Below are 27,127 nucleotides of genomic sequence, written 5' to 3'. Positions count from 1 at the left end.
TTTCCGTTTTGCTCCTTTTTAACACTCATTCATTCCTTCCCACTGCTGCTGTCTCTTATTGCTGTCACTATCTCTCTTCCTCATTGTCACTGACATAGATTCTGTCTCTCATCTCTCTCATCCACTTCCACTTTCTCCTTCTCTTTATCCCTCTCCCACTGGGACTTTCTCCTTCACTCTTTTCCTAGCACTATTCTGTCACTGTCAACTATGTTCCACTACCACTGTGTACCTTTCTTTCTCTCACACTGCCATTGTCTCCTTCACTCTTTCTATATCACAATCACTCTCTACTATCTTCCACTATTGGGTCGCTGCATAAGTTCGTAGCATTTTTCCATAAGTTTAATAAACACAACATATACACACAATAGAGACTTTAGTCATTAATAATATGCTCTCTTTCACCATGTACAACATTCTGCCAATGCTGGGATACATTTTCAATTCAACTACTGTAGAAATCACAGTTTTGAGGTGACGAGTTTGATGAGTAATGTTTGGAGCACATTTTCATCTGGAAATGAAGTTCTTTGAGGACTGTCCAATAGAGAGCGGAAAAGGTGAAAATCTGAGAGTGTAAAATCAGATGAAGAAAATAGGTGCAGAATGACTTCCCAACCCAATTTCTGTTCAAAAGGGAACAGAAAAGGTGAAAATCCGAGGGTGCAAGATCAGGTGAATGAAGTGGTTGCAGAATGACTTCCCAATTCAACTTCTGTATAGTGTATTTGGCTAGTCTAGCAGAATGTTGGTGGGCATTATTGTGGAGTGGCATCACTTCATGCAGTCTTCCTGCTCACTGTTCTCACACTGCATCTGCAAGATACCTTAGTTGCTGACAACAAATGTCAGCAATGATGTTACACTAGAGGCAGCAATTCATAGTACACCACTCCGTCACTGTTCCACCAGGTCTTTCTATGGGGAGTTGCTGCTTTGTTTGGACTCAACAATACATTTCTTTTCCTTCCATTACCATAAAGACACCATCTCTTGTCACCAGTAATGATACAGGATAGAAACAGCTGGCATTATTCATGAGCCAACTGATGACAAGCAGAGATGCACATACAGCCGCCCATTAATTTTGGTGATTTTGTCTTACAGTGTGTAGTACACATACACCCAATTTTTGAAATTTCCCCACAGCATGCAAATGTTGCATGATGGTGGAATGATCACAGTTTGTCACATTTGCCAGTTCTCAAGTACATTGACATGGATCATTGTGGACCAATGCATTTAAACTGTCTTCATCAAACTCCAAAGGCCTTCTTGAGCATGGAGAGTCACTAATGTCAAAAAATTCTGCTTAAAACAAGAAAATCATTTTCATATCATGCTCAGTCTAATGGCGCTATCCTCATAGAAGATGTAAATGTTTCTGACTCCAGAAATGTTCTGATTTCTGCACTTGGCACTCCATTGTCTAGCATTCACAGCTCTGATCACCATCTCCAAATGACAAAATGACAATATGTAAACTCAAATAGTAACAGTGAACTACAAATAAAAAATGACAATTGATAAATAAACACGAGGGCAACATGCAAACAAAAATACTAAGAACTTATGTGCCAATCTAATATTTATTGCTTTTCCATCTCTTTTCCACTGTCATCATCTCCTTTGCTCTAAGCATAAAAAAGAGTAAATATGAAACTTCCTGGCAGATTAAAACTGTGTGCCAGACCGAGACTCGAACTTGGGACCTTTGCCTTTTGTGGGCAAGTGCTCTACCACCTGAGCTAATCAAGCACAACTCATGCCCCATCCTCACAGCTTCACTTCTGCCAGTACCTCGTCTCCTAACTTCCAAACTTCACAGAAGCTCTCCTACAAACTATTCAGAACTAGCACTCCTGGAAGAAGGATAGCAAAAGTGTCCCAAAAAACTACCATCAATATCATTGTCATCTGCATAATTACTCTGCAGTTCCTATTTAAGTGTTTGGACATGCACCAATTGGCAGACTGTTTCTCTATTTCTCTACCATCTGAATATCTGAATAGCATGTGGGAAAAATGAACACCTGAATTTTTCAGTGTGAACTCCATTATTTATCCATTTGTCATAATAATAGACACATCAAAAAAAATTTTGCATCACCTCAGTTCTGAGAGTTCTGGAACCTGTACAGAAAATTGGAACAGAGCTCAACATAAACACCATTTCTGCCCTTTTTATTGCTAATGAAAACCACACATTGCATGTTGTATCAACATACAGCAAGACCTTCAGAGCTGGTGGTCCAGATTTCTGTACACACCAGTGCCTCTAATACCTAGTAACATGTCCTCTTGCACTGATGCATGCCTGTATTTGTCGTGGCATACTATCCACAAGTTCATCAAGGCACTGTTCCCAAACTGTCCCACTCCTGAACAGTGATTCAGTGTACATGTCACTCTACTTGAGCTACTTCGTTATCCTCAAGGAAGTTGTTCACAAGATGTGCATGATGGGGGCGTGAATTGTTGTTCATGAGGACAAATTCCTCGCCAATATGCTGCTGATATGGTTGCTCTATCGGTTGGAGGATGGCATTCACGTACCATACAGCCATTACGGTGCCTTTCATGACCACCTGCAGCATATGTCGGCCCACATAATGCCACCCCAAAACAGCAGGGAACCTCCACCTTGCTGCACTGACTGTACAGTGTGTCTAAGGCATTCAGCCTCACCGGGTTGCCTCCAAACATGTGTCTGATGATTGTCTGTTTGAAGGCATATGTGACACTCATTGGTGAAGAGAAGATGATGCCAACCCTAAGCGGTCCATTCGGCATGTTGTTGGGCCCATCTGTACCATGCTACATGGTGTTGTGGTTGCAAAAATTGACCTCGCCATGGATGTTGGGAGAGAATTTGCGCATCATGCAGCCTATTGCACACAGTATGAGTCATAACACGATGTCCTGTGTCTGCACAAAAAGCATTATTCAACATGGTGGCATTGTTGCCAGGGTTCCTCCGAGCCATTATCCGTAGGTAGTGATCATCCATAGAAGTAGTAGCCCGTGGGCGGCCTGAGTGAGGCATGTCAGTGACAATTCCTGTCTCTCTGTATCTCCTTTGTGTCTGAACAACATCGCTTTGGTTCACTCCAAGATGCCTGGACACTTCCCTTGTTGAGAGCCCTTCCTGGCACAAAGTAATAATGTGGATGTGATCGAACAGTGGTATTGACAGTCTAGACATGGTTTAACTGCAGACAACAAGAGCTGTGTACCTCCTTCCTCGTGGAATGACTGGAACAGATCAGCTGTCGGACCCCCATTGTCCATCTAATAGGTGCTGCTCATGCATGGTTGTGTACATCTTTGGGTGGGTTTAGTAACATCTCTGAACAGTCAAAGGGACTGTGTCTGTGATACAACATTGTCACGTAGAAGGAGGTGTGTATATATAAACACACACACACACACACACACACACACACACACACACACACACAGCTACAGACCATTCCAGTACAGTGATACTTGATGTTTGTGGATACTTCTAGAATGTATTCAAACCGAATATAGAAATTAAAACTGTACAGTCCAAATGAGTTTTGAACTCACAACTTCCATGCAACAGGTTAGTATCATAACCACTAAACCACGGTGCTATTCAGCTTCTTCTGCAACATTGCTCCCTCCTTGGCAGCATCTCGGTGTTACGTCCTAGTCCAGGAACGAGTCATTGGTCCAGAATACTCTGACTCCCGATGGCCGATTCTCGCCCTGGCGGTGATCTTCTTAGAACTTCTTTTGCTGCTACGTCCTTCATCACCTTGTTGCCTGTCGCTGGAGCTTTGAATTTACCCTGAGTTGCAGGATCCTTATAGGCCTTCATTCGAAGGACGTGGACCATATCTCTGATCTTTCGTCATCTTGTGTCGGAGATAAAATCTTCAAGTTCATAAGTAACATCAGACAACTGTCTTACAACCTTATAGGGTCCAAAGTAGTGCCTGAGGAGCTTCTCAGAGAGACCAACCTTCCAAATAGGAGTGAAGACCCAGACGAGGTCACCAGGCTGGTAGACAAGAGGGCGGTGGCTCATGTCATACCTTAGGCGATTTAAGCCTGCAGCATGCGGATTTGAGCTAACTGCCAAGCTTCCTCGGCTCTGGTTAATATCTCGCCGATGTAGTCATCGCCCACGTCATCAGGATGTAATGGAAACACAGTGTCCATCATCGTAGTCGCCTCATGCCCATGCACCAGGAAAAATGGAGTAAATCCTGTGGCGTCTTGTTTGGTGGTGTTGTAGGCAAACATCACGAAAGGTAGCACCTCATCCCAGTTACTCTGCTCGACACTGATGAACATCGATAGCATGTCGGCCAAGGTCTTATTAAGGCGTTCTGTAAGCCCGTTAGTCTGCAGATGGTAGGCAGTCATCATATGATGAGTAATGTTGCACAGACTGTTTATCTCTGTCACAAGATTTGATTGAAAAACTTTCCCGTGATCCGTAATTAATGACCTTGGGGCACTGTGTTTTAATACAATGTCTTCCATGATGAATTTGGCTAACTCAGATGCTTCAGCTGTTTTCACAGCTTTTGTAATAGCATAGCGTGTCAAATAATCAGTGCAAACAATAATCCATCTATTGCCTGTAGCAGATGTTGGAAATCGTCCAAGGAGGTCAATCCCAACACGCTGGAAAGGCATTTTGGCTGGTGGAATTGGTATGAGTTGGCCAGGTGCTTTCTGAGGAACTGCCTTTCTCCTCTGGCACTCTCAACAGTATGACACATAGTGACGGACACTCCTAAATAAACCTGGCCAGAAAAATCTCTTGCGGATTCTATCACATGTTTTCATAAATCCTAAATGTCCAGCCTCAGGTGTGTCATGGAATTTCCATAGAACATCTAAGCGCATGTGTTTAAGAATCACTGGTAGCCACCTATTTCCAAACGGATCAAAGTTTTCTTGCAAAGTAATCCATTAACTACATTAAATTTACCTTTCACATCGTCTGACCAATTTAAGGAAAGCATAATTTGAGATATCTTGGCGTCCTTCTTCTGCTCAGCAGAGAGATCCTGGAGTGCAGCGAGGCAGTCACTATCTTCATCAAAGTCTTGATGGTCTTGCACAGGGTTTCTTGAGAGACGGTTGGCATCTTGGTGTTTTCTTCAACTTTTGCACACTATGGTAATGTCATACTCCTGAAGACGTAGTGTCTACCTGGCGAGTTGTCCTGTTGGATCCTTAAGACCTGTCAACCAACAAAGTGGATGATTGTCTGTAAAAACTGTGAATGGCCTTCCATAGAGATACTGTCAAAATTTGCACATGGCCTATATCACATCAAGACATTCTCTTTCTGCAGTTGAGTAGTTTTTCTCGGCTTGTGTATGTGTCTTAGAAGCATAGGCTATAACCTTTTCTTTTCCATCCAAAATTTGCATCAGAACAGCACTGATCCCATACCCACTGGCATCTGTGTGTAGTTCTGTTAGTGCTCTCTCATCATAAAGACCAAGTACAGGGTCAGTCATCAGAGCTTTTGGCCTGGCTTTGATAAAATGAAGGTAAGCTTCTCACATCTCTAATACTTTTAGGAATAGGAAATTCTGTTATACATCTCATCTTTTCTGCATCTGGCCGCACACCTTCATTTCACACAACGTGTCCACATATTTTGATTTCTTTTGCTGCAAAGAGACACTTTCTTGTATTAAGTTTCAGTCCACCTTGTTGGAGACACTTAAGAGCGGCCCTCAGTCTTTTTATATGTTCATCAAATGTCTCTGAGAACACTATAATGTCATCTAAATAACAAAGACATATCGCCTACTTCAGGTGCCTTAGAAGATTATCCTTCATCCGTTCAAAAGTTGTTGGTGCATTACACAGACCAAACAGCTTTACCTAAAACTCATACAGGTCCTCAGGGGTGCTGAATGCAGTTTTCTCAAGATCAGCCTCATCTACTTCGATCTGCCAGTATCCTGAGTACATGTCCGTGGTTGAGAAAAACTTAGCCCCCTTCAGGCAATCTAGCGTATCGTCAATTTGTGGAAGCGCTTTTTAATTATCATATTAAGCTTCCTGTAATCAACACAAAAGTGCCAACTGCCATCCTTCTTCCTGACGAGGACCACTGGTAATGACCATGGGCTCTGCGAAGGCTGAATGATGTCATTCTTCATTTTCTCTATCTTGTCACGAATTATTTGACGTTCTGTTGCTGACACACAGTATGCTCTCTGGCTTATTGGTTGATGGTCTTGAGTGCTAATCCGGTGCTCCACCGTTGATTTGTCTAATTTGCTCTGCACCTGTGAACTGAAGCATTCAGAAAACTCTTGAAGAATGCCAAGTAGCTTCTTCTGTTGTTCCTTAGAGAGATCTGGTGATAGCCTAGATAGAAGATCTTGTCTCATAGTGGTAGTGCTAATTTCGCCCACAGACTCAGCATGGGAGGTTTCTATGATGCTCAGCTGTTCTTCAGTTAATGGCTCAGTGTTTGCTACACACATGCATCTTGGAAGGATTTGCGGTTCTCGGCGACAGTTAACTATCCACAATTCACCAAATCCATTCTCAAACGAGACGACAGAGGCTGGGATGACCAAGTTATTCTTCACTGATATGCTTCTCTTACATTCCACTACAAGATCCATGGGTTGATGCATGGCATGACATGTGACAGTTACCTTTCTAGCACTGACTGCAGGAATGGTCACTTCATGCAGCACACATTGTCTCCATACACTCAAATGTGCGTCTTCCTGTCCACAGTATCTCATCTTGTCTAGCATAATCTTCGAGTGACCACAATCTATAATTGCCTGAGAAGTTTTCAAAAATTCCCATCCGAGAATGACATCATGACTACACTCTTGAAAGACAATGATTTCTAAGGGCTGTGTATGGCCACTTATACCCACGCAAAAGGTACATCTTCCTGTAGGTTTTACATATTTCCCATTAGCCCCCTTCAGCAGAGATGTTTTGTTGTCGACGAATATGGTTTAGTGCAACTGGCGATGGTACTTCTCCGAAATGACGGAATATGATGCTCCAGAGTCCACAAGAGCTTGGGCTGGTTGGCCATCCATGAGGATATCGACATAGTTCCCTATCATTTTTGTAGTGATCAACAGCAGAGGATTTTTCTCTTCGGCGGCCTCACCTCCAAAGAAGGTCGCACCCTTTAGTTTTCCAGGTTGCGGCAGCTAGGTGATCGGCTGGAGCTTCTGTACAGCAATGAAGACCTCGATTAGCGTGTTGGGGAGCGTCCTCTCCAGCAGCTAGCTTGCGGCGATGGTGACCTACGTCATACTGCACCCACATCTTCTTGTTCATCTTCGTCGTCCCAGGGTTGGCGTCGGCTAAGATTGGTCAGCTGTCTTCTGGTGTGGGCATCATCAAATATCCGCCACCTTTTTCAACAATAGTGCACCACATGTCCCGGTCATCCACAGGGGAAACATACTGGTTGGTTATCCTGGGTCCTCCAGACGTTAGCCTTCCTTGGTGCCCAAACAGGTTCCTCATGCAACATTGTAGGAACGTAACTCCGCCTTGATCTTGACTTTTTCACTGTTTTAAAGGGAAATGAAGGACGAGAGATTGGATTCAATGTCTGTTCCACTTCCTCCCTTATAACCTCTTGAAGCATCTCGGTTTATTGCTCGCCGTGCAATCCAAGTGCCTGCTGAACTTCCTCTCTCACTATCTGCAAAAAACACTTGTGAAATCAGTCACTTCCTCCATCACACACATCGATACGACATTTGGAAGCCATTCAAACTTCTTGCGTGTAATTCTTTTTTGATGCATTGTCTCGATATACTGGCACCATTTTATGAAGTCGTCTGTTGTCGAAACCTTGAGGGCTCGATACATGTCCTCAGCAACACCCTTCATGAGATGTGCAACCTTATCTTCCTTCTTCATTCTAGGATCCACTATCTTACACAGCTCCAAGATGTCTTGAATGTTGGATGCTGTAGTTTCTCCTGGACGCTGTGCCCTGCACTTTAATTTATCTTCAGCCTTGCACTTCTGTCGTGTCACCGAAATACTTGTGTAGTTCCACCTGGAATACTTCCCAGCTTGTGAACTTCTCCTCATTGTTCTCATACCATTGCTTGGCAGCGCCCTCCAAATAGAAAAATGTGTTAGCCAAAACACACGGTCTCATCCTACTTGTTAAATTTGGCTATACACTCACATACCTTCAGCTGCTTGTTTGGATCTTGGCCTTCATCACCAGAGAACCTGGAAGGATTCCTCGTGTGGTAGCACACAGTTGCTGCCATCATAATGTCCTCTTCTTCTTCTGTCTCCGATAGATTGCGATCTGCTGAATATGGCTCGAACTCAGGTATCGCGCCATGTAAACGGCGGTGCTGTCGTGGCCTGATGGGAGCCACTGTGTCGTCAATAATGAGCGCTATCACAGGTTCAAATGCCCAGCACCTCCATCAGAATAGTGTCACACAGAAGGAGGTGTAATTAGATGAGTGACGAACACTAACTTCACTTAACGAAGGTTTATTCAACACCTGCACATACAAGAGCACGGATGAAACTGCCTCCGGGCAGAACACATACAGTACATACAGACCATTCCAGTACAATGATTCTTGATATTTGTGGATACTTCTAGAATGTATTCAAACTGAATATAGAAATTAAATTGTACAGTCCAGATGAGCTTTGAACTTATGACCTTCCATGCAACAGGTCAGTATCATAACCACTAAACCACAGTGCTACTCAGCTTCTTCTGCAACAATATCCACAGTCAGCGTCTGTCTTCAGGAGTTCTGGGTACCGAGGTAATGCAAAACATTTTTTATGTATGTATAATGTAATTGGAGAGATTAAAAAAAAAAAACTACTCACCAAATGGCACCAGGAGAACAAACACATAAAGATGGTTTTACTTACGCAAGCTTTTAGAGCCAGAGACTCCTTCTTCTGGCAGAAGGGTTGAGGGGGAATGAAGACATGTGAAGTGAAAGGACAAGAGAGGTTTAGGAAAGGACAGGAGAGATGTAGGAAAAGGGGTAGAAACCCTTCCTTCACCCCTCTTCCTTCCCCTTCAACTCTGCTGGACGAAGGAGTCACTGGCTCCAAAAGCTTGTGTCAGTAAAATCTATTTTATGTGTGCATTCTCCTGCCACCACTTGATGAGTGGATTTCTTTTTATCTATTCAATTAAATCATACTGTCAAAATTTATTACTTTCATTGTTGTATTTTATGATGAGGATCATTTCTCCCTGTGTAGATTGGAGTCAACAAAATGTTTTGTCATTTGAGGGATAAAGTTTGTGAGTGTAATATCGTGAAAATAGCTCATCACAAGGAAAAAACCTTTGTTTTAATGTTTAGAATCTAAATTCACTTATCATATCCATGAATCTCTCTCCCCTTTTCATGATTATACAAAACTAGCTTAGCAACTGCTGCTTTGGTCACATAGATTGTATGGTCTACAGAGATTTTTTTCTGTTTTTATTTAATCTAATTTTTAAGTTGTTCACAAATTTCAACATCTTCTAAGCTTTTCATGCTAATTAAAGCCATATAAGTATGGTGTTTTCCAAATGTACTTCTGACCAACAAATGTTTCTGGCAGTTGGTGTCAAAAGTTTTTGTTAATCATGCCTTTGAATGGTAGTATTTCCATAGCAACTTTCATCCCCTCACAAATATTTCTTTATGTCTAACTAAGACCAGTCGTCATAAATTTAAGTTTAAAATGTTTTTAATGAAATGAAATAAACCAACTTGTATTGCCTTTGTAGACCTGGAAAAGGCATTTGATAATGTTATCTGGCAAGAGCTGTTCAGAGTGCTGTGGAAAAGTGGAATGAAGCACAAAGACATCTGTGTGATACTCAGTTTCTATAAGAATGAGGTGGCAGTGATTGGGAACTGTCACCAGGAACAAGAAGCAAATATTAGAAAAGGGATAAGACAAGGATGTGCTCTCTCTCCTCTTATATTCAACGCTTACATCCAGGAGGCTATAGACCAAGTTAGAGAAACTACTGCGGCAGGGATCAAAATTAAAGGGCAGAAGATAGACGTGCTATGTTATGTAGATGATATTGCTATAGTCACAGAGACAAAAGAAAATCTAGAGGAAGTCCTCAGAACAATGGAAAGAATTCTATGCAATCAGTATGGAATGAGAATAAACAAGGAAAAGACTAAAGTGATGGTATGCAGTACAGGAGCAGAATTTGAACATTTGAGAATAAGAATTGGAAGAGAGGAGCTGGAAATGATAAAGGAATTTACTTACCTGGGAAGCAAAATCACAAGGGATGGTAGAAGCCAGAAAGAAACTGCGAGCAGAATACAAAAGGCCAAAATTGCATTTAATCAGAGGAGGAACTTACTCACCAGCAAAAACATCATCAGCCTGAAGATAAGGAAACATATCATGAAAGCTTTAATTTGGAGTGTGGCCCTATAAGGATGTGAAACTTGCACAATTGGAAGAGAAGAGAGAAGGCCCTGGAGATGTGGTGCTATAGAAGGATGACGAAGATCAGCTGGAGAGACAAAGTAACAAATGAAGAGGTTCTTAGAATAGTACAGGAAACCAGATCTCTGTGGAGCCACAACCAAACAAGAAAAGACAAACTTGTAGCTATTGTTACAATCCATCCTGGATTTTCCATTTTTTGAAATGAAGAGCAAGGCAGACAGACGAGAGAAATGGTGTTCTGCTGCAAACCAACCTCAGGGTCAAACACTATAAGAACAAAAAAATGAAATATTTACTTAAAATTTTCATCCCCTATTGCACTCTATTAGGGGTTGAATTCCCAGAAACCCTGAAACATCTCCCCCCCCCCCCCAACCAAGAAGTCAAACAGCAATATAGATGTAGCCTTACGAGTCCTTTAGTAATTATTTATTTTCAAAAAAACTTTCACCCACTTTTTAACTGAGAAACAAAATACCAGTTTTCATACTTCTAGCTCCAAAATTCCCATAATAGTGATACATTTTCAAAAAGCCTTTCAGCCCCTATTTCACCCTCTTGTTGTTGTTGTTGTTGTTGTTGTTGTCTTCAGCCCTGAGACTGGTTTGATGCAGCTCTCCATGCTACTCTATCCTGTGCAAGCTTCTTCATCTCCCAGTACTTACTGCAACCTACATCCTTCTGAATCTGCTTAGTGTATTCATCTCTTGGTCTCCCTCTCCGATTTTTACCCTCCACACTGTCCTCCAATATTAAATTGGTGATCCCTTGATGCCTCACAATATGTCCTACCAACCAGTCCCTTCTTCTTGTCAAGTTGTGCCACAAGCCTCTTCTCCCCAATTCTATTCAATACCTCCTCATTAGTTATGTGATCTACCCATTCTTCTGTAGCACCACAGTTTGAAAGCTTCTATTCCCTTCTTGTCCAAACTATTTATCGTCCATGTTTCACTTCCATACATGGCTACACTCCATACAAATACTTTCAGAAACAACTTCCTGACACTTAAATCTATACTCGATGTTAACAAATTTCTCTTCTTCAGAAACACTTTCCTTGCCATTGCCAGTCTACATTTTATATCCTCTCTACTTCGACCATCATCAGTTATTTTGCTCCCCAAATAACAAAACTCCTTTACTACTTTAAGTGTCTCATTTCCTAATCTAATTCCCTCAGCATCACCCGACTTAATTCGACTACATTCCATTATCCTCGTTTTGCTTTTGTTGATGTTCATCTTGTATCCTCCTTTCAAGACACTGTCCATTCTGTTCAACTGCTCTTCCAAGTCTTTCGCTGTCTCTGACAGAATTACAATGTCATCGGCGAACCTCAATGTTTTTATTTCTTCTCCATGGACTTCAATAAAATGGTTCAAATGGCTCTGAGCACTATGGGACTTAACATCTGTGGTCATCAGTCCCCCTAGAACTTAGAACTACTTAAACCTAACTAACCTAAGGACATCACACACATCCATGCCCGAGGCAGGATTCGAAACTGCGACCGTAGCAGTCGTGCGGCTCCGGACTGCGCGCCTAGAACCGCGAGACCACCGCGGCCGGCCATGGACTTTAATACCTACTCCAAATTTTTCTATTGTTTCCTTTACTGCTTGCTCAATATACAGATTGAATAACATCAGGGACAGGCTACAACCCTGTCTCACTCCCTTCCCAACCGCTGCTTCCCTTTCATACCCCTCTACTCTTATAACTGCCATCTGGTTTCTGTACAAATTGTAAATAGCCTTTCGCTCCCTGTATTTTACCCCTGCCACCTTTAGAATTTGAAAGAGAGTATTCCAGTCAACATTGTCAAAAGCTTTCTCTAAGTCTACAAATGCTAGGAATGTAAGTTTGCCTTTCCTTAATCTATTTTCTAAGATAAGTCATAGGGTTAGTATTGCCTCACGTGTTCCAACATTTCTGCAGAATCCAAACTGATCTTCGCCGAGGTCGGCTTCTACCAGTTTTTCCATTCGTCTGTAAAGAATTCGTGTTAGTGTTTTGCAGCTGTGACTTATTAAACTGATTGTTTGGTAATATTCACATCTGTCAACATCTGCTTTCTTTGGGATTGGAATTATTATATTCTTCTTGAAGTCTGAGGGTATTTCGCCTGTCTCATACATCTTGCTTACCAGATGGTAGAGTTTTGTCAGGACTGGCTCTCCCAAGGCCGTCAGTAGTTCCAATGGAATGTTGTCTACTCCCGGGGCCTTGTTTCGACTCAGGTCTTTCAGTGCTCTGTCAAACTCTTCACGCAGTATCATATCTCCCATTGAATCTCCATCTACATCCTCTTAGGAACAGTATTTCAGACAACCTCTTGTTAAAAGAGGCCTACAGTGTAAGATCCACACCTTCTCCAAACTTCAAGTTTCTATCCGGAGCAGTTTGGCTGTGCGATGATGAATCAGTGAATCAGTCTGACACTGTTTCACCCCTTAGAGGTTGAATTTTAAAAACAGTGAAACACATATTTTTTCATCTCCCACCAAAATGCCAAACACCAATTTTCAAAGATTTAACTTTAAAAATGCTTTCTCAATGAAATATTTTCGAAAAATGTTTCACCCAATATTTCACCCCCTTAATGACTGAATTCCCAAAAACAGTGACAAGCATACGTTTTATTTCTAATTGAGAAGCCACATACAAATTTTCAAAGATTTATTTTCAAAAGTGCTTGCACTATGAAATATTTCCATAAAAATTTTCATCCCTTATTTCACCCCCACGGGGGTTGAATTTCTGAAAACAGTGAAACACATTTTTTTATTTCTAACTGAGAACCCAAATTTAAATTTTCATAGATTTAGCTTTAAAAATGCTTTCATAATAAAATATTTTCATAAAAATCTTATCCCCTATTTCACCCTCTTAAGGGTTAAGTTTCCAAAAACACTGAACACATATTTTTTAAATTTGCAACCAAGTAGTCAAATAGCAATGTTCAAAGATGTAGCTTTAAAATACTTCAGTAGTTCTTTAGTGATGATATACTTTTAAAAAAGCTTTCACCTGCTATTTCACTCCCATAGGGTTAAATTTCCAAAAATGCTCAAACAGGTATCTTTTTATTTCTGAGCAAGAGACCACATACCAGTTTTTTTAGGTCTAGCTTCAAAATTGCCTTAATAACAACATTTTTCTAAGAAACCCTTCATACCCTACTTCGCCCCCTTAGGGTTGGAATTTCAAAAATTCCCTTGTTAAATGATGCCGTGTAGGTTGTCTCTTTAGTAGATTTTTTCCACTTTCTAATTGTTCTGCCAATAAAATACAATCTTTATTTCACTTCCCAACAACATTTTCTATTTCATAGCTCTGATTTTAGTTGCTCATAATTGCTATCCCTTGATATTTTGTTGAATTGGCAGTCTTTTAAGTTTGCATGATTTACCGTGAGACTGGCATTAAATAGATGTGCAACCACCAACTGTGACTATGACCATTTCTGACCATGTCGACAGCAGTGTGACCTAGGGTGACAGACCATGTGCCTTCTCTTGTACCTTCCTGGAGCTGTGTTTATAGAGTGACAATTCTTCTCATAGAAATCTACCACAAGTCCAGCCCCTCATCCAAGTTGTGGGAGATGGCAACGGCATGAAGTAGGGGATTGCTTGTAGAAGTGAGGTACAGTCAGTGGGGACTGTGTGTGCCCTGGGACCACTGCGGTAACTGTGGAGGTCCTACAGGAATCCTGAAAAGTGATGGCTAATGGGGTTCTGGTGAACCTACGATGGGCCCAGCAAGCCAGTAGTGGATTATGATTTCTGCTTTCAAAAATAGAATGGGCCTTGGACAGAACGGATTTAATCAAGGACGACCTGGCTATAAACAAGGACTAAGATTTGGAACATTAAATATACAAACATTGACTAGAAAAGTGGAAGAGATGGTAGACATTGTGGAAATAAGGAAGTTAGACTTATTGCGGTTAGCTGAACTGAGATGAAAAGGAGAAGGAAGGAGAGAACTCAGAACAGGCTACCGACTGTCGTGGAGTGGGAATAAGGAGGGACAGAGAAATGGAGTGGGAATAGTAGTAACATATGGATTAAAAGAGGATGTGAAGGGAATAAGTGATAGGATGATGAAGGTCAAAATACCATTCAAGGGGATGACCATAGAGGCAATACAAGTGTATGCGCCACAGGTAGGTTGCACTTCTGAGGAGAAACAAGAGTTTGAAGAGGAAATGCAGAAGCAGGTGGGAAGGAAGAATGTGATAGTAATGGGGGATTTAAATACTCATGTTCGAAGAGAAGTGTGCGTGGACCAGAGGGTTGGGGCTGCTGAAATGAGGAAAGTGAAAGACTGGTGGAGTTCTGTCAAAGAGAGACAGATGAGACGATGACACTAGGAAGAAATGGGCAGAACAACTAGAGAAAGAAGAGAGAAAAATACTAGGTCCCGAAACAGGTGGAGAGAGGTGGATGTGAAGACCTAGGGAAGAATTGTACTGGAACATGACAACAATATCTGGGGAAATCAGACTCAAAAGAGCAAAGTTTGCTGGATGAGTATGGACAGAATGATGAAGAGAGTGTGGGAAACAACATGGAGGACAAGGGGAAAGGCAGGAACCAAGTGGTTGTTGAACTTCAGAATGACTGGTTGGAACTGGGGATCAAGGTCGAAGGAAAGGAAAATTGGAGGAACAAATATACACCGACCAATATGCCAGAGATCAATGACAGAGAAGAATACAGGAAAAGATTAGAGTGTCACCAATGGATTCGACAGGAGAAACAGACACTGAAGATCTCGGAAGAAGAGCAGGAGAGAAGAAGAGAAAGAATGAAGAGGTTCTGGGAGAAGAAGAGGAAAATGCAGTCCACGAAGGGGCTATCTGTGGTCCTACAGAGGCCATAATGCAAGAAGAAGAAGAAGAAGTTCTGTCAAAGGAATGGCTTGCTGGTTGGGAACTCTTGGTTCAGGAAAAGAGAGAGCCACAAGATTACCTGGTACAGTCAAGACTTAAAGAGATAGTCACTCCTGTATGAGAGTGAGATGAATAGAAACATCATTGACATTAAGGTAGTACCATCAGAGGTGTTGGATAGTGGTCACCATTTGCTAGTAATGGACCTGAGAGGGACTAAGGATAATAAAGGGACAGAAAATCAGGAAAGACGTGTAAGGGTATGGAAGTTGAAGGAGAAAGAAAGCAGGCTACAGTACCTACAAGTAATAAAGGGAAGCATCCCAAAGGGTGAACCAAACATGGTAGAAGAGGAATATGGTAGATTCACAGGAACATCAGCAAGTGCGGCAGAAGCAATATGTGGGAGGACAAGCAACAAAAATACACTCCTGGAAATTGAAATAAGAACACCGTGAATTCATTGTCCCAGGAATGGGAAACTTTATTGACACATTCCTGGGGTCAGATACATCACATGATCACACTGACAGAACCACAGGCACATAGACACAGGCAACAGAGCATGCACAATGTCGGCACTAGTACAGTGTATATCCACCTTTCGCAGCAATGCAGGCTGCTATTCTCCCATGGAGATGATCGTAGAGATGCTGGATGTAGTCCTGTGGAACGGCTTGCCATGCCATTTCCACCTGGCGCCTCAGATGGACCAGCGTTCGTGCTGGACGTGCAGACCGCGTGAGACGACGCTTCATCCAGTCCCAAACATGCTCAATGGAGGACAGATCCGGAGATCTTGCTGGCCAGGGTAGTTGACTTACACCTTCTAGAGCACGTTGGGTGGCACGGGATACATGCGGATGTGCATTGTCCTGTTGGAACAGCAAGTTCCCTTGCCGGTCTAGGAATGGTAGAACGATGGGTTCGATGACGGTTTGGATGTACCATGCACTATTCAGTGTCCCCTCGATGATCACCAGTGGTGTACGGCCAGTGTAGGAGATCGCTCCCCACACCATGATGCCGGGTGTTGGCCCTGTGTGCCTCGGTCGTATGCAGTCCTGATTGTGGCGCTCACCTGCACGGCGCCAAACACGCATACAACCATCATTGGCACCAAGGCAGAAGCGACTCTCATCGCTGAAGACGACACGTCTCCATTCGTCCCTCCATTCACGCCTGTCGCGACACCACTGGAGGCGGCTGCACGATGTTGGGGCGTGAGCGGAAGACGGCCTAACGGTGTGCGGGACCGTAGCCCAGCTTCATGGAGACGGTTGCGAATGGTCCTCGCCGATACCCCAGGAGCAACAGTGTTCCTAATTTGCTGGGAAGTGGCGGTGCGGTCCCCTACAGCACTGCGTAGGATCCTACGGTCTTGGCGTGCATCCGTGCGTCACTGCGGTCCGGTCCCAGGTCTACGGGCACATGCACCTTCCGCCGATCACTGGCGACAACATCGATGTACTGTGGAGACCTCACGCCCCACGTGTTGAGCAATTCGGCGGTACGTCCACCCGGCCTCCCGCATGCCCACTATACGCCCTCGCTCAAAGTCCGTCAACTGCACATACGGTTCACGTCCACGCTGTCGCGGCATGCTACCAGTGTTAAAGACTGCGATGGAGCTCCGTATGCCACGGCAAACTGGCTGACACTGACGGCGGCGGTGCAATGCTGCGCAGCTAGCGCCATTCGACGGCCAACACCGCAGTTCCTGGTGTGTCCGCTGTGCCGTGCATGTGATCATTGCTTGTACAGCCCTCTCGCAGTGTCCGGAGCAAGTATGGTGGGTCTGACACACCGGTGTCAATGTGTTCTTTTTTCCATTTCCAGGAGTGTAGATGGAAAGAAACACCCTGGGGAATGATAAAACAAAGAATACAGTACAGAAGAGGAATAGAGCCTTAAGGGTATGGTTCCAGAAGAGAGCAATAGAGACAAGGGAAGAGTATCAAGCCAGAAAGAAAGAAGCAAAAAGAGTGGTTGCGGAGGAGAGAAGAAAGTGGATGAAACAGTGGACCAGAATGATGGAGGAGGATAGTAGAGGTTCAAAAAAGGTGTTGTATGGGATGATTAAAAGTAAGAGGAAGAACTGGATGACAGATTATGACCAAATGGTGAACAAAAGTGGCCAAGATGTAGAGAATAAGGAGGAACTCAACAAAATGCTGAAGGAGTATTTTGAAGGACTCCTGAACCTGAATGGAGACCTGGATGAAGTGGAACAAGCTAAGGACAGAGAAAAGGGGAGAGAGAGAGAGAGAGAGAGAGAGAGAGAGAGAGAGAGAGAGAGAGAGAGAGAGAGGAGGAACAGCAAATAGAAAAAGACCTTACATGGGGAGTAGCGGAAGAGGCATTGGGCAAGATGAAGGGAGGCAAGTCACCAGGTCTGGATGAGCTAACTGTAGAGATGGGTGAGAGCAGCACGAGAGGTGGGGATACAATGGCTATATCGAGTATTGAAAATTGTGTGGAGACAGAAAATGATCCCAGAAGACTGGAAGAAGGGAATAACTGTCCCGATCTTTAAGAAGGGAAATAGAAAAGAGTGCAAAAACTATCAGGGGATAACACTGATGAGTCACTGCACAAAGATTTTTGTGAAAATTCTGGAAGCATGAATTCGGGCAAAATTAGAAGGAGGTGACAAGAGAAGAGCAACACGGCTTCAGAACCAGAAGGTCTGTGATGGATCTAATTTTTGCTGTAAGGCAACTGCAGGAACAATTATGAATATGGAATAGATCTATTAATGACCTTCCTGGACACTGAAAAAGCATATGATAGTGTTCATAGAAGCAAAGTTTGGAAAACCCTGGAGAACAGAGGAGTAGCAAAACAGATTATTTGGAGGAGAAGGGAAATGTACCATGTTAGTGTGAGCTGTGTGAAAGTGAGAGGAGAGAGATCAGCTTGGATTGAACAAAAGAATGGCTTGAGGCAGGGAAGTGCACTTTCTCCATTACTCTTAATTGCAGTGATGGATGATATAATAAGTACAGTAGCACAAGTAATTGGTGAAGGAAAGATGAATACTATGGTGTCCGCAGATAATCTGATGATTTGGGGAATAAGGAAGAGGAAGTACAACAGCAGTTGGACGTGTGGGAACGAACAGTACAAGAATATGGGATGAAATTTAGTATAAGTAAGAGTGAGATGATTATCACAACAAGAACGAGGGAGAGAGTAACAACTGGAATAACAATTGGTGAGGAACGATTGAGAAGAGTAGAGAGTTTCAAGTACCTAGGAAGCCTGATACAGGGAGATGGAAAAAATGACAGAGAAATAAACAAGCAGGGGAGAAAAGCAGAAGCATTTCGGAAGAGTGTCAGAAGCCTGATACGGAGCAAGGATGTACCCGATGTACCCCAAATCAGTGAAAAGGTTATGTACTGGTCATACTATGCCCCAGTCCTGAAACATGCATCCAAAACCTGGGTTATGAAAGAAAGAGAGAAAAGCAAAGCACAAGGTAGTGTGATGAAATTCTTGAGGAACAGTATTGGAGTGACAAAGATGGACAGGTTAAGAAATGAGAGGATCAGAGAGTTAATGAAGGTGGAACCATTACAGGAGGAGATAGAGAAATCAAGGCTGAGATGGTATGGGCATGTTAAGCGAATGGAGGAGCAGAGGATAACCAGGATATATATGAGATGAAACTGGAAGGGAAGAGACCAAGAGGAAGACTGAGAGACAGATAGCTGAAAGGAGTGGAGGAATACATCCAGAAGAAAGGAGAAGACTGGACCAAGGTGAAGACGGAGAGATGGTGGCAATACAGAAGACGATGGAGAGGCTTACGTTCTAAACAGACCTGGCCAGAGGCTGGAAACTGTCCAAGATGATGATGATGATGATGAATTCGTCTCTCAGATCAGGACAATCTCTTACGTTCCTTTCAGGGAGAATAAGTTTTCTGTTGTTCATGTTTTCTTGTTGCTTTCTTATAGAAAAAAACTTCTAATGTACAATGCTACCTGGGTGCAATCTTGTTTTCAGCATGCACCATAACACATTGAGATACTTTATGAACAATATTTGCACATATATATTTAAAAATTATTTGTATTGTTACATAGTGACCATTTAAAGGTGGGGAACTGTTTACTTATTTCTGTTTAAGTATCCAGCTGTGAGCTGGATAATGCTGTCAATGATAATTTTAATCTACATCTAAAAACAGTAATACTGCCTGACAAATGTTTATTTTTGCTGGTAGAGTCTAGAAGAGATTTGTAGCAATATGTTTTAGATATAAGTAGGATCAGTGGGGGTAATCAAATAATTTTCCCTTCAGCATTGTACTGTTAAATATAAGTATTACTCTTACAGCAAATAATTTGCTGACAGTTTCATTGAAGTATAAATGCATTGCATATTCATACTGAATATTCTAAACAAACATGCACACAAAATGCATATATGCACTAAATTCAATGAATTATTCCAAACTGTAGTTAAATACACAGGGAGAAAGAAATGGACTGTCAAAACAAAGCCATCACATTTAATTATGCAAGTACTGCGTACTGCAACAGGAGCCATCATCAGTTTTATCACATAAACTGTCCCAAAAATCATTATAGATCACATAAGTTGTTATGTCACTGAAAAGCAAAAACAGTTCTGTTTACAATCATATTTCAGTTAGAGTATCAAAATCTTGTGTTGACTTTATAGCTCCAGTCTTGTGTTATCTTTGTCATGAGTCAATGGGACAAGGTATACTTTCTAAAAGTTGCAATACACAGCTGCAGCATCTAATTATAAAATATTTTTGTAAAATAAAAGAATACTCCTGTTGATGAAATACAATACATGTATTCCAATGCGCCAATGGAGATGTCATTTACCGTATTTACTCGAATCTAAGCTGCACTTTTTTTTCGGTTTTTGTAATCCAAAAAACCGCCTGCGGCTTAGAATCGAGTGCAAAGCAAGCGGAAGTTCTTAAAAATGTCGGTGGGTGCCGCCACAACTTAGTTCTGCTGTCGAATATATGTAGCGCTGCATTTTCATACATTATCCAACGAAGTAAATACAAATTCCGTATTGTTCATCTTTGAATGTAGCAGCATTTCAATGTACTACGAAAACCCGACTGGCAAGAATGTTTAGGATGTTTGTCAATATGGCCAACTCTACGGTTCAAATGGCTCTGAGCACTATGGGACTCAACTGCTGAGGTCATTAGTCCCCTAGAACTTAGAACTAGTTAAACCTAACTAACCTAAGGACATCACAAACATCCATGCCCGAGGCAGGATTCGAACCTGCGACCGTAGCGGTCTTGCGGTTCCAGACTGCAGTGCCTTTAACCGCACGGCCACTTCGGCCGGCGCCAACTCTACGTTCTGAATTTTTTCCTATCTGTGAGAAGAGATGGTTGCTAATAGGAACTTTTATAAATTGTGAATCACATGCAGTATTCTCGTCACCATAAGAATAATACGAATATAAACATTTTGCCATGTATTGTTTCGTGTTTGCTGCTATCTCATTTAAATCCTGTCTGCGGAATAAACCACAAAACTAGAGTGAGACAACAGCATACGCGGAAGAATATACATATCATGTCATGTTTATATTCATATTATTCTTATGCTAAACAGTGATACAGTCAGAAATGAAGCGAGGCAATTGACTAGATTTTTAAATCTAAGATGACTCTAATTTCTGTGCAGAATATAATGTACTAAAGAGGCGCCTGCAAAGATTTTCAAACGAAGAAAATATGTCGCTAAACTCTCGTACAGAACATCTTCTATCATACGCAGTCTATTATTTGGTTCGTGTTGGTCAAAAAAAAAAAAAAAAAAAAAAAGCACACCACACACATCCATGCCCAAGGCAGGATTCGAACCTGCGAACGTAGCAGTCGCGCGGTTCCGGACTGAAGCACCTAGAACCGCTCGGCCACCGAAGGCGGCATCATTATCAAAGAAAGCAGCAGTGTAAGTAACAACAAGTAGCAGTCTCTTGCCATTGTTTCGCTAGTGAGACGATTCCTCTCTCTCTCTTTTTTTTTTTTATTTGTAAGCGGCGGTAGCGCGCACAGCAAGCCATGCCGCGATCGGTGACAGGCCGTAAACACGCAGTATCAGAGTACGACAAACAATGCATGACACAGTACAGTCTGCACTTATCAGATCAAAGAAAAATAAGCAATCAATTCAAACCAGACGAAGCACGTGAAAAAGGAAGGGTACCCGTATACGGACGGAGTGCCTGACGCATAGCAAGGGCTACCTGGTAAAGCTTAACTGCTAAGCTTACGACTCGAACCAAACTACTGTAGCCGTATCGTCATTCATTCGACCTAAATTGTCTCATATTAAAGTGGACCAACTTTGTTTCGATTTGGAGATACGGCCTAAAACTTTTCTCTCCCCTTGAATTTCGAGTCTCAAATTTCAGGTGCGGCTTAGATTCGGGAAATTTTTTTCCCTTGATTTCGAGTCTCATTTTTCAGGTGCGGCTTAGTTTCGAGTGTGGCTTAGACTCAAGTAAATACGGTAAATGATGTGGTTGTTCCATCTCAGTAAGAGATATTATGGCCTACTTCAATGGGCCCAATATATGCAACACACGAGTCTTATGTCATTTCTAATATTTACATCCCATTTACATTGGATTCTAATTTCATGGGCCAGGATTTTATACAATGGTAGTTCCCTTACCTGGAAAATGAAGGATCTTGATCCACAGAGTTATTATTGTTCAAACTGATGACAACATCTGGTTCTCCAGGAGGGCGAAAGCTCTCACGAAAACTGTTGGCAAGGTCTGAACGTACAGCTGCCTCATCTAAATCAGTGTAAGTTTCTGTTTCTGACTCATGTTCATTCTCATTCTCATTCTCATTCTCAGTACTTCCAGAACTATTTGTCGGTTCACTTTTCCCTTGTAACTTCTTCGATATATGCTAAACAGATGCATTGTATATTTCAGTATAGCTTATTTACCAATGACCAAAATATTGTTGCCCTTATTGACTAGTTTTGATCAAGGAAAAATTTAAATCAAAAGAAATAACAACATTCTGCCAGAGTCTGGCTTCAGCTGCCAAAACCGTGATCATATGTATGTGAGTTGCATTTGCATGCGCGCGTGTGTGTGTGTGTGTGTGGGGTGGGGGGGGGGGGGGGGGTGCGTGTTGTCTATTTTTGACAAAGGGATTGTTGGCCAAACGCTTATTTCGTAACAGTCTTTTTGTTGTACCTATCTGCAACTCAGCATCTCCGCTATATGGTGAGTAGCAACTATCCCTTTTATAATATTGTGAAATGAAAAGGTCTCATTTTTACTGGTGTCACCTCATACAGTTACATCAGACTGCACTTCATAAAATTCTATTGGGAAATAAAGATAGAAAATACTTTCATTTAGAAGCTGGCAGCAGAGAGAGGTTCAGCCAGAAGCAAACAGAAACATAAAATGATCTCATTTTTACTGGTACAATCTCATTACACTTTCATGTGGCTGCACTTCATAGAATTGTGTTATGCACCAGAGCAGAAAAGAGGAATGAACTCCATTTTTCTTAAGTACACGCCAGCATAGCCACAGGTGACAGCATGCAGATATGATGACACAGCTACGCAGCAGAAAGAAACAATCAAACTTTAAGCTTCTTGCATACATGAGTGCATTTTGCTTCATTGGCATCAATTACCAAGTACGAGTTACACATTCAACAAAATTTCCACTGAGAGAGGGACAGAGGTGTATTTGTTAGGTCTTGTGACATGAAGCAACAAACATTACCTCTGACAGAATAACACATTGTAGACACCTGACAGTGCAGTTAAGAGCCTGTAACAAATTGTAACCCTTTTGTGGGCACATTTTGTTGTAGCAACTCAGCAAAGATAATTTTTTTGTTATCCTACATTAATTCTGATCAACTGACTATATTTATTTTTTGATAATTTTATTTTTGTGATTTAGGACCAAAAACTATGGTGGTAAATGGATTTCCAACTTCCCTTTTGTGAGTTGTTATGTTTTGCCATTACAAATAAAAAATAATGAACAGTGTTTTCTGTTTTTATTTTATCTTTCCTTTTACTTTATTAAAAAAATAATTGTTCCCAATATTAAAGTTTACTTACTACAATGTGAAAACAATCCTTGAAACTTTATCGTGCAATAAAGGTATGAGCTAAAAATAATTGTTCCCAATATTAAAGTTTACTTGCCACAATGTGAAAACAATCCTTGAAACTTTATCATGCAATAAAGGTATGAGCTAATACAGATCACTGTAACGTGTATTGCAGAAGCGAAGGAATGTGTTCCGACAATAGTAGTGATCCCATGACAAACAGAACCTATTTGTTGTGGCAGTTTTCATACACTTGGTGCAGAGTACTACCATGTTAGGCAAAGACAGAGGTAGTAAGATGTATTTCCAAAAGCTTTGGGATACCATTAAGTTGGTGGTATGTATGTTCTCAAGGACCACAAATGATAGATTAATTTTGTGGTACGTATACTTCCCACACCCCTCCAGAAACTACTTTGGTGGTAAGCATGCTTCCCAACAACCATTAAAACACCATTGTTTAGTGGGACATATCCTTCCCACAGTCCTGATGGCTATATTTCACAACAAACAGAAATTATAGCTGGTGTAGTAGACTGCCACTAGATGCCAGGAGCATAAAGAAGTGGTAACACATATTCCCTTAAACAGTGTAAAGAAATATGTTTGGTGGGAAGTATATCCTCGACAGCCTGCAAAAGGGTTAAACAAAAATGGTGGAATGAGGACTGCAGAAGACTGGTAATGAAGCAGGTCACATTCAGTCATAATAAATAGAACCTCATGGCATTACCTTGAACATGCTGCTTCCCATTCCCAAGATGGCAACACACCACCACCTGCCACTCATAGTACTTCATATTGTGGCTGCCTACCACATTACTGAGGGTCTTCCACCATCACTACATCTCACAGTGTTTGTCACATTAACATCATTGTCAGTCCTGGGTGAGAGGGCCATTCAGTGCCTCTATTCCTGCTCGTCACTGCAAGCACTTCCTGGTGCCATGGTGCGAGTCGAAAGAGTTCACTGCACAATACTGAAAAAGCTAAGCCATTACATGAATAGCCAGCATTTAGACTGGGATACCTATTTAAATTTTGTGGTGGGTACGTATAATTTGAAAGTTCACACAGGAACTGGTCATTCATCATACAAACTAATGTATGAGAGGAAAATTCTGTCACTTTCTGACATGATTCAGCTAAAATTAGGGACACAAGGTTAATCAATGAAACTGTTTGCCAAGCAGTTAAGAGAAGTTTGTCAGGGAGTAAACTATGCCAACAGAAGGGCTGTGGAAAATAAGGAACAGTTGGTAAATGTGCTAGTAAAACACCGCAATACAGTACAGGGCAGTGAGTACTGCTAACAAACTCTTATACCCTGAAGGGCAGCACTGGAGTTCTTAATGCTTCACTGTTACAGATGAGCTCTTTGCATTCTGTGCTCAGGCTGCTTTTATTATAGCTGCACTGCTTGCCAAATGCTAGTGCCTGTGCTGAGAGTGGCATTCTGCTTGAGGGGAAAAAAAAAGAAATGTGTTTTCGAAAGATCTTTGATGAGCAGCAACATGTACACTGCATATTTTCGTATTACGATATGCTGCATATTTTCGTATTACAAAAATATAAATTCGACTTCCGCCAAACACAGCACGTTAGTTTCCAAAGTGTTGGAATAGAGACTGCAGTGCACTTTTTTAAGCCAATCATAGCTCATGTCATGTGATCTTGCCAGCCAATGACAGCAGATATTCAGAGCATAGGACTCGTGATGCAGTCAAGCAATAGCAACATCACTGTTAAGTAGCATGAACACACAAATAGGAATTAATGTACATAGTGTAGCTACAAGAAAAGCTAAGGTTTCACACATAATACTGGTCTTTTTAGTGTGTGTTACACTTCTAAGATACATTACACAAATGTGCCAGTAAAATTTTAAACAATGACATTAATGTCTGGTCCTCTGGACTTGAAATTATTCTAAGTGGCTGCTCCTCAAAGCCACATTTATTTAGAAGAAAGAAAAAGAAAAAGAAAAAAAAAAAAAAAAAAAAAAAGTTGTGCAAAGCGTTTTCTGCATGACTGCCAAAAACATGGAAATAAAATAAAATCAGGAAACTGAAACTAATAAAATACTTTAGGATTCTGTAATTATGTGAATGTATTTTAATTCACTTGACAGCTCCCATCCACAGAAATCCCTTCTATTTTCATTTGACGTGTGAACTGTAAACGAAGAGGAAACAGCAAAATCTCTAAATGTAAACAGGCGTCACTATCCCCCTTCCCACTACAATTCAGACTGCTCTGCACATGCATGAATCTGGCAGCCTGGCGCACCAGAAAAATTTTTCTGGGTAGCATGACTGCTTCTTGGTACCGCTGCAGCCACGCTTCTAGTAGCTAGAAGCGGGAGAAGGTACTGCTCATACGCAATGCAACTGCACATGCACATGAGCCTGCTGGCAACTGCTCAAAATGAACTTACTGTAAACTGTTGTGACGTTGCACTCATCGGAAGCAGTTTGGTGTTATGAAGTATTCCACAGTCTTCATCCTAATGTGTTTGACATATTTTGCTTTTGGCAGACGCTTGTGGGTGCATTGTGTTTTGTTGTTGTAAATGGCATATTTCCTTCGCAACTTAAGTTTTATTTTGGTTTTATTCTCTTCTTTATATTTTATTGCTGCAGTATTATTCTGCAGTAGCAGGATACAGTAAAATTTTGTTAGACTATCAGTCTTACCAGCCAAAATTACAAAAATTTAACTGAAGACTAAAACACCCGTGTCGGGCCATCCTGATTTAGATTTTCCGTGATTTCCCTAAATCAGTCCAGGTAAATGCCGGGATGGTTCCTTTGAACGAGAACGGCTGACTTCCTATCCCATCCTTCCCTAATCCGATGAGACCAATGACCTCACTGTCTGGTCTCCTTCCCCAAACAACCCAACCCCTACTAAGGCAATGAAAAAATCCCAGAATTCTAAATAATTCCTGGATTTTTCCCAGTTTTCTTCTGAATAAAAAATTCCTGGTTTTTTTCCAGATTTCCCAGTGTATACACCCTGTTACATTAAGTAAAACAATGCAGAGGTAAAAACACATTGTGTAAACTTTGCACATGGTTGATTTCAGCTCATACATTGCAGTGAATGAAATGTAGATATGATATTGAAATTTAATTTGAAATTCAGAGCAGAATGATTTCTCGTTTCATTTTTGAGTTGTTGTTGTGGTCTTCAGTCCAGAGACTGGTTTGATGCAGCTCTCTATGCTACTCTGCTACTCTATCCTGTGCAAGCTTCTTCATCTCCCAGTACCTACCGCAACCTACATCTTTCTGAATCTGTTTAGTGTATTCATCTCTGGGTCTCCCTCTACAATTTTTACCCTCCATGCTGCCCTCCAATATTAAATTGGTGATCCCTTGATGCCTCACAATATGCCCTAACAGCCAATCCCTTCTTCTAGTCAAGCTGTGCCACAAATTTCTCTTCTCTCCAATTCTATTCAATACCTCCTCATGAGTTATGTGATCTACCCATCTAATCTTCAGCATTCTTCTGTAGCACCACATTTTGAAAGCTTCTATTCTCTTCTTGTCTAAACTATTTATTGTTCACATTTCACTTCCATACATGGCTACAGTCCATACAAATACTTTCAGAAACGACTT

The 27,127-nt window shown here is 41.6% G+C and overlaps 1 protein-coding gene across 1 annotated transcript in view; it reads right to left on the bottom strand.

The window, feature by feature from the left end:
* Positions 1-27,127, bottom strand: part of LOC126176645 (coiled-coil and C2 domain-containing protein 2A) — a 385,042-nt gene that overhangs the window by 239,737 nt on the left and 118,178 nt on the right. Inside the window, exon 8 of the mRNA XM_049923802.1 lies at positions 22,072-22,316. Within this exon, the coding sequence (XP_049779759.1) occupies positions 22,072-22,316 (245 nt within the window). The remainder of the gene's footprint in view (positions 1-22,071; positions 22,317-27,127) is intronic.

This window comes from Schistocerca cancellata, chromosome 3, assembly GCF_023864275.1.
Source record: "Schistocerca cancellata isolate TAMUIC-IGC-003103 chromosome 3, iqSchCanc2.1, whole genome shotgun sequence".
Lineage (NCBI taxonomy): Eukaryota > Metazoa > Arthropoda > Insecta > Orthoptera > Acrididae > Schistocerca > Schistocerca cancellata.
This window is presented reverse-complemented; position numbering and strand designations above follow the sequence as displayed.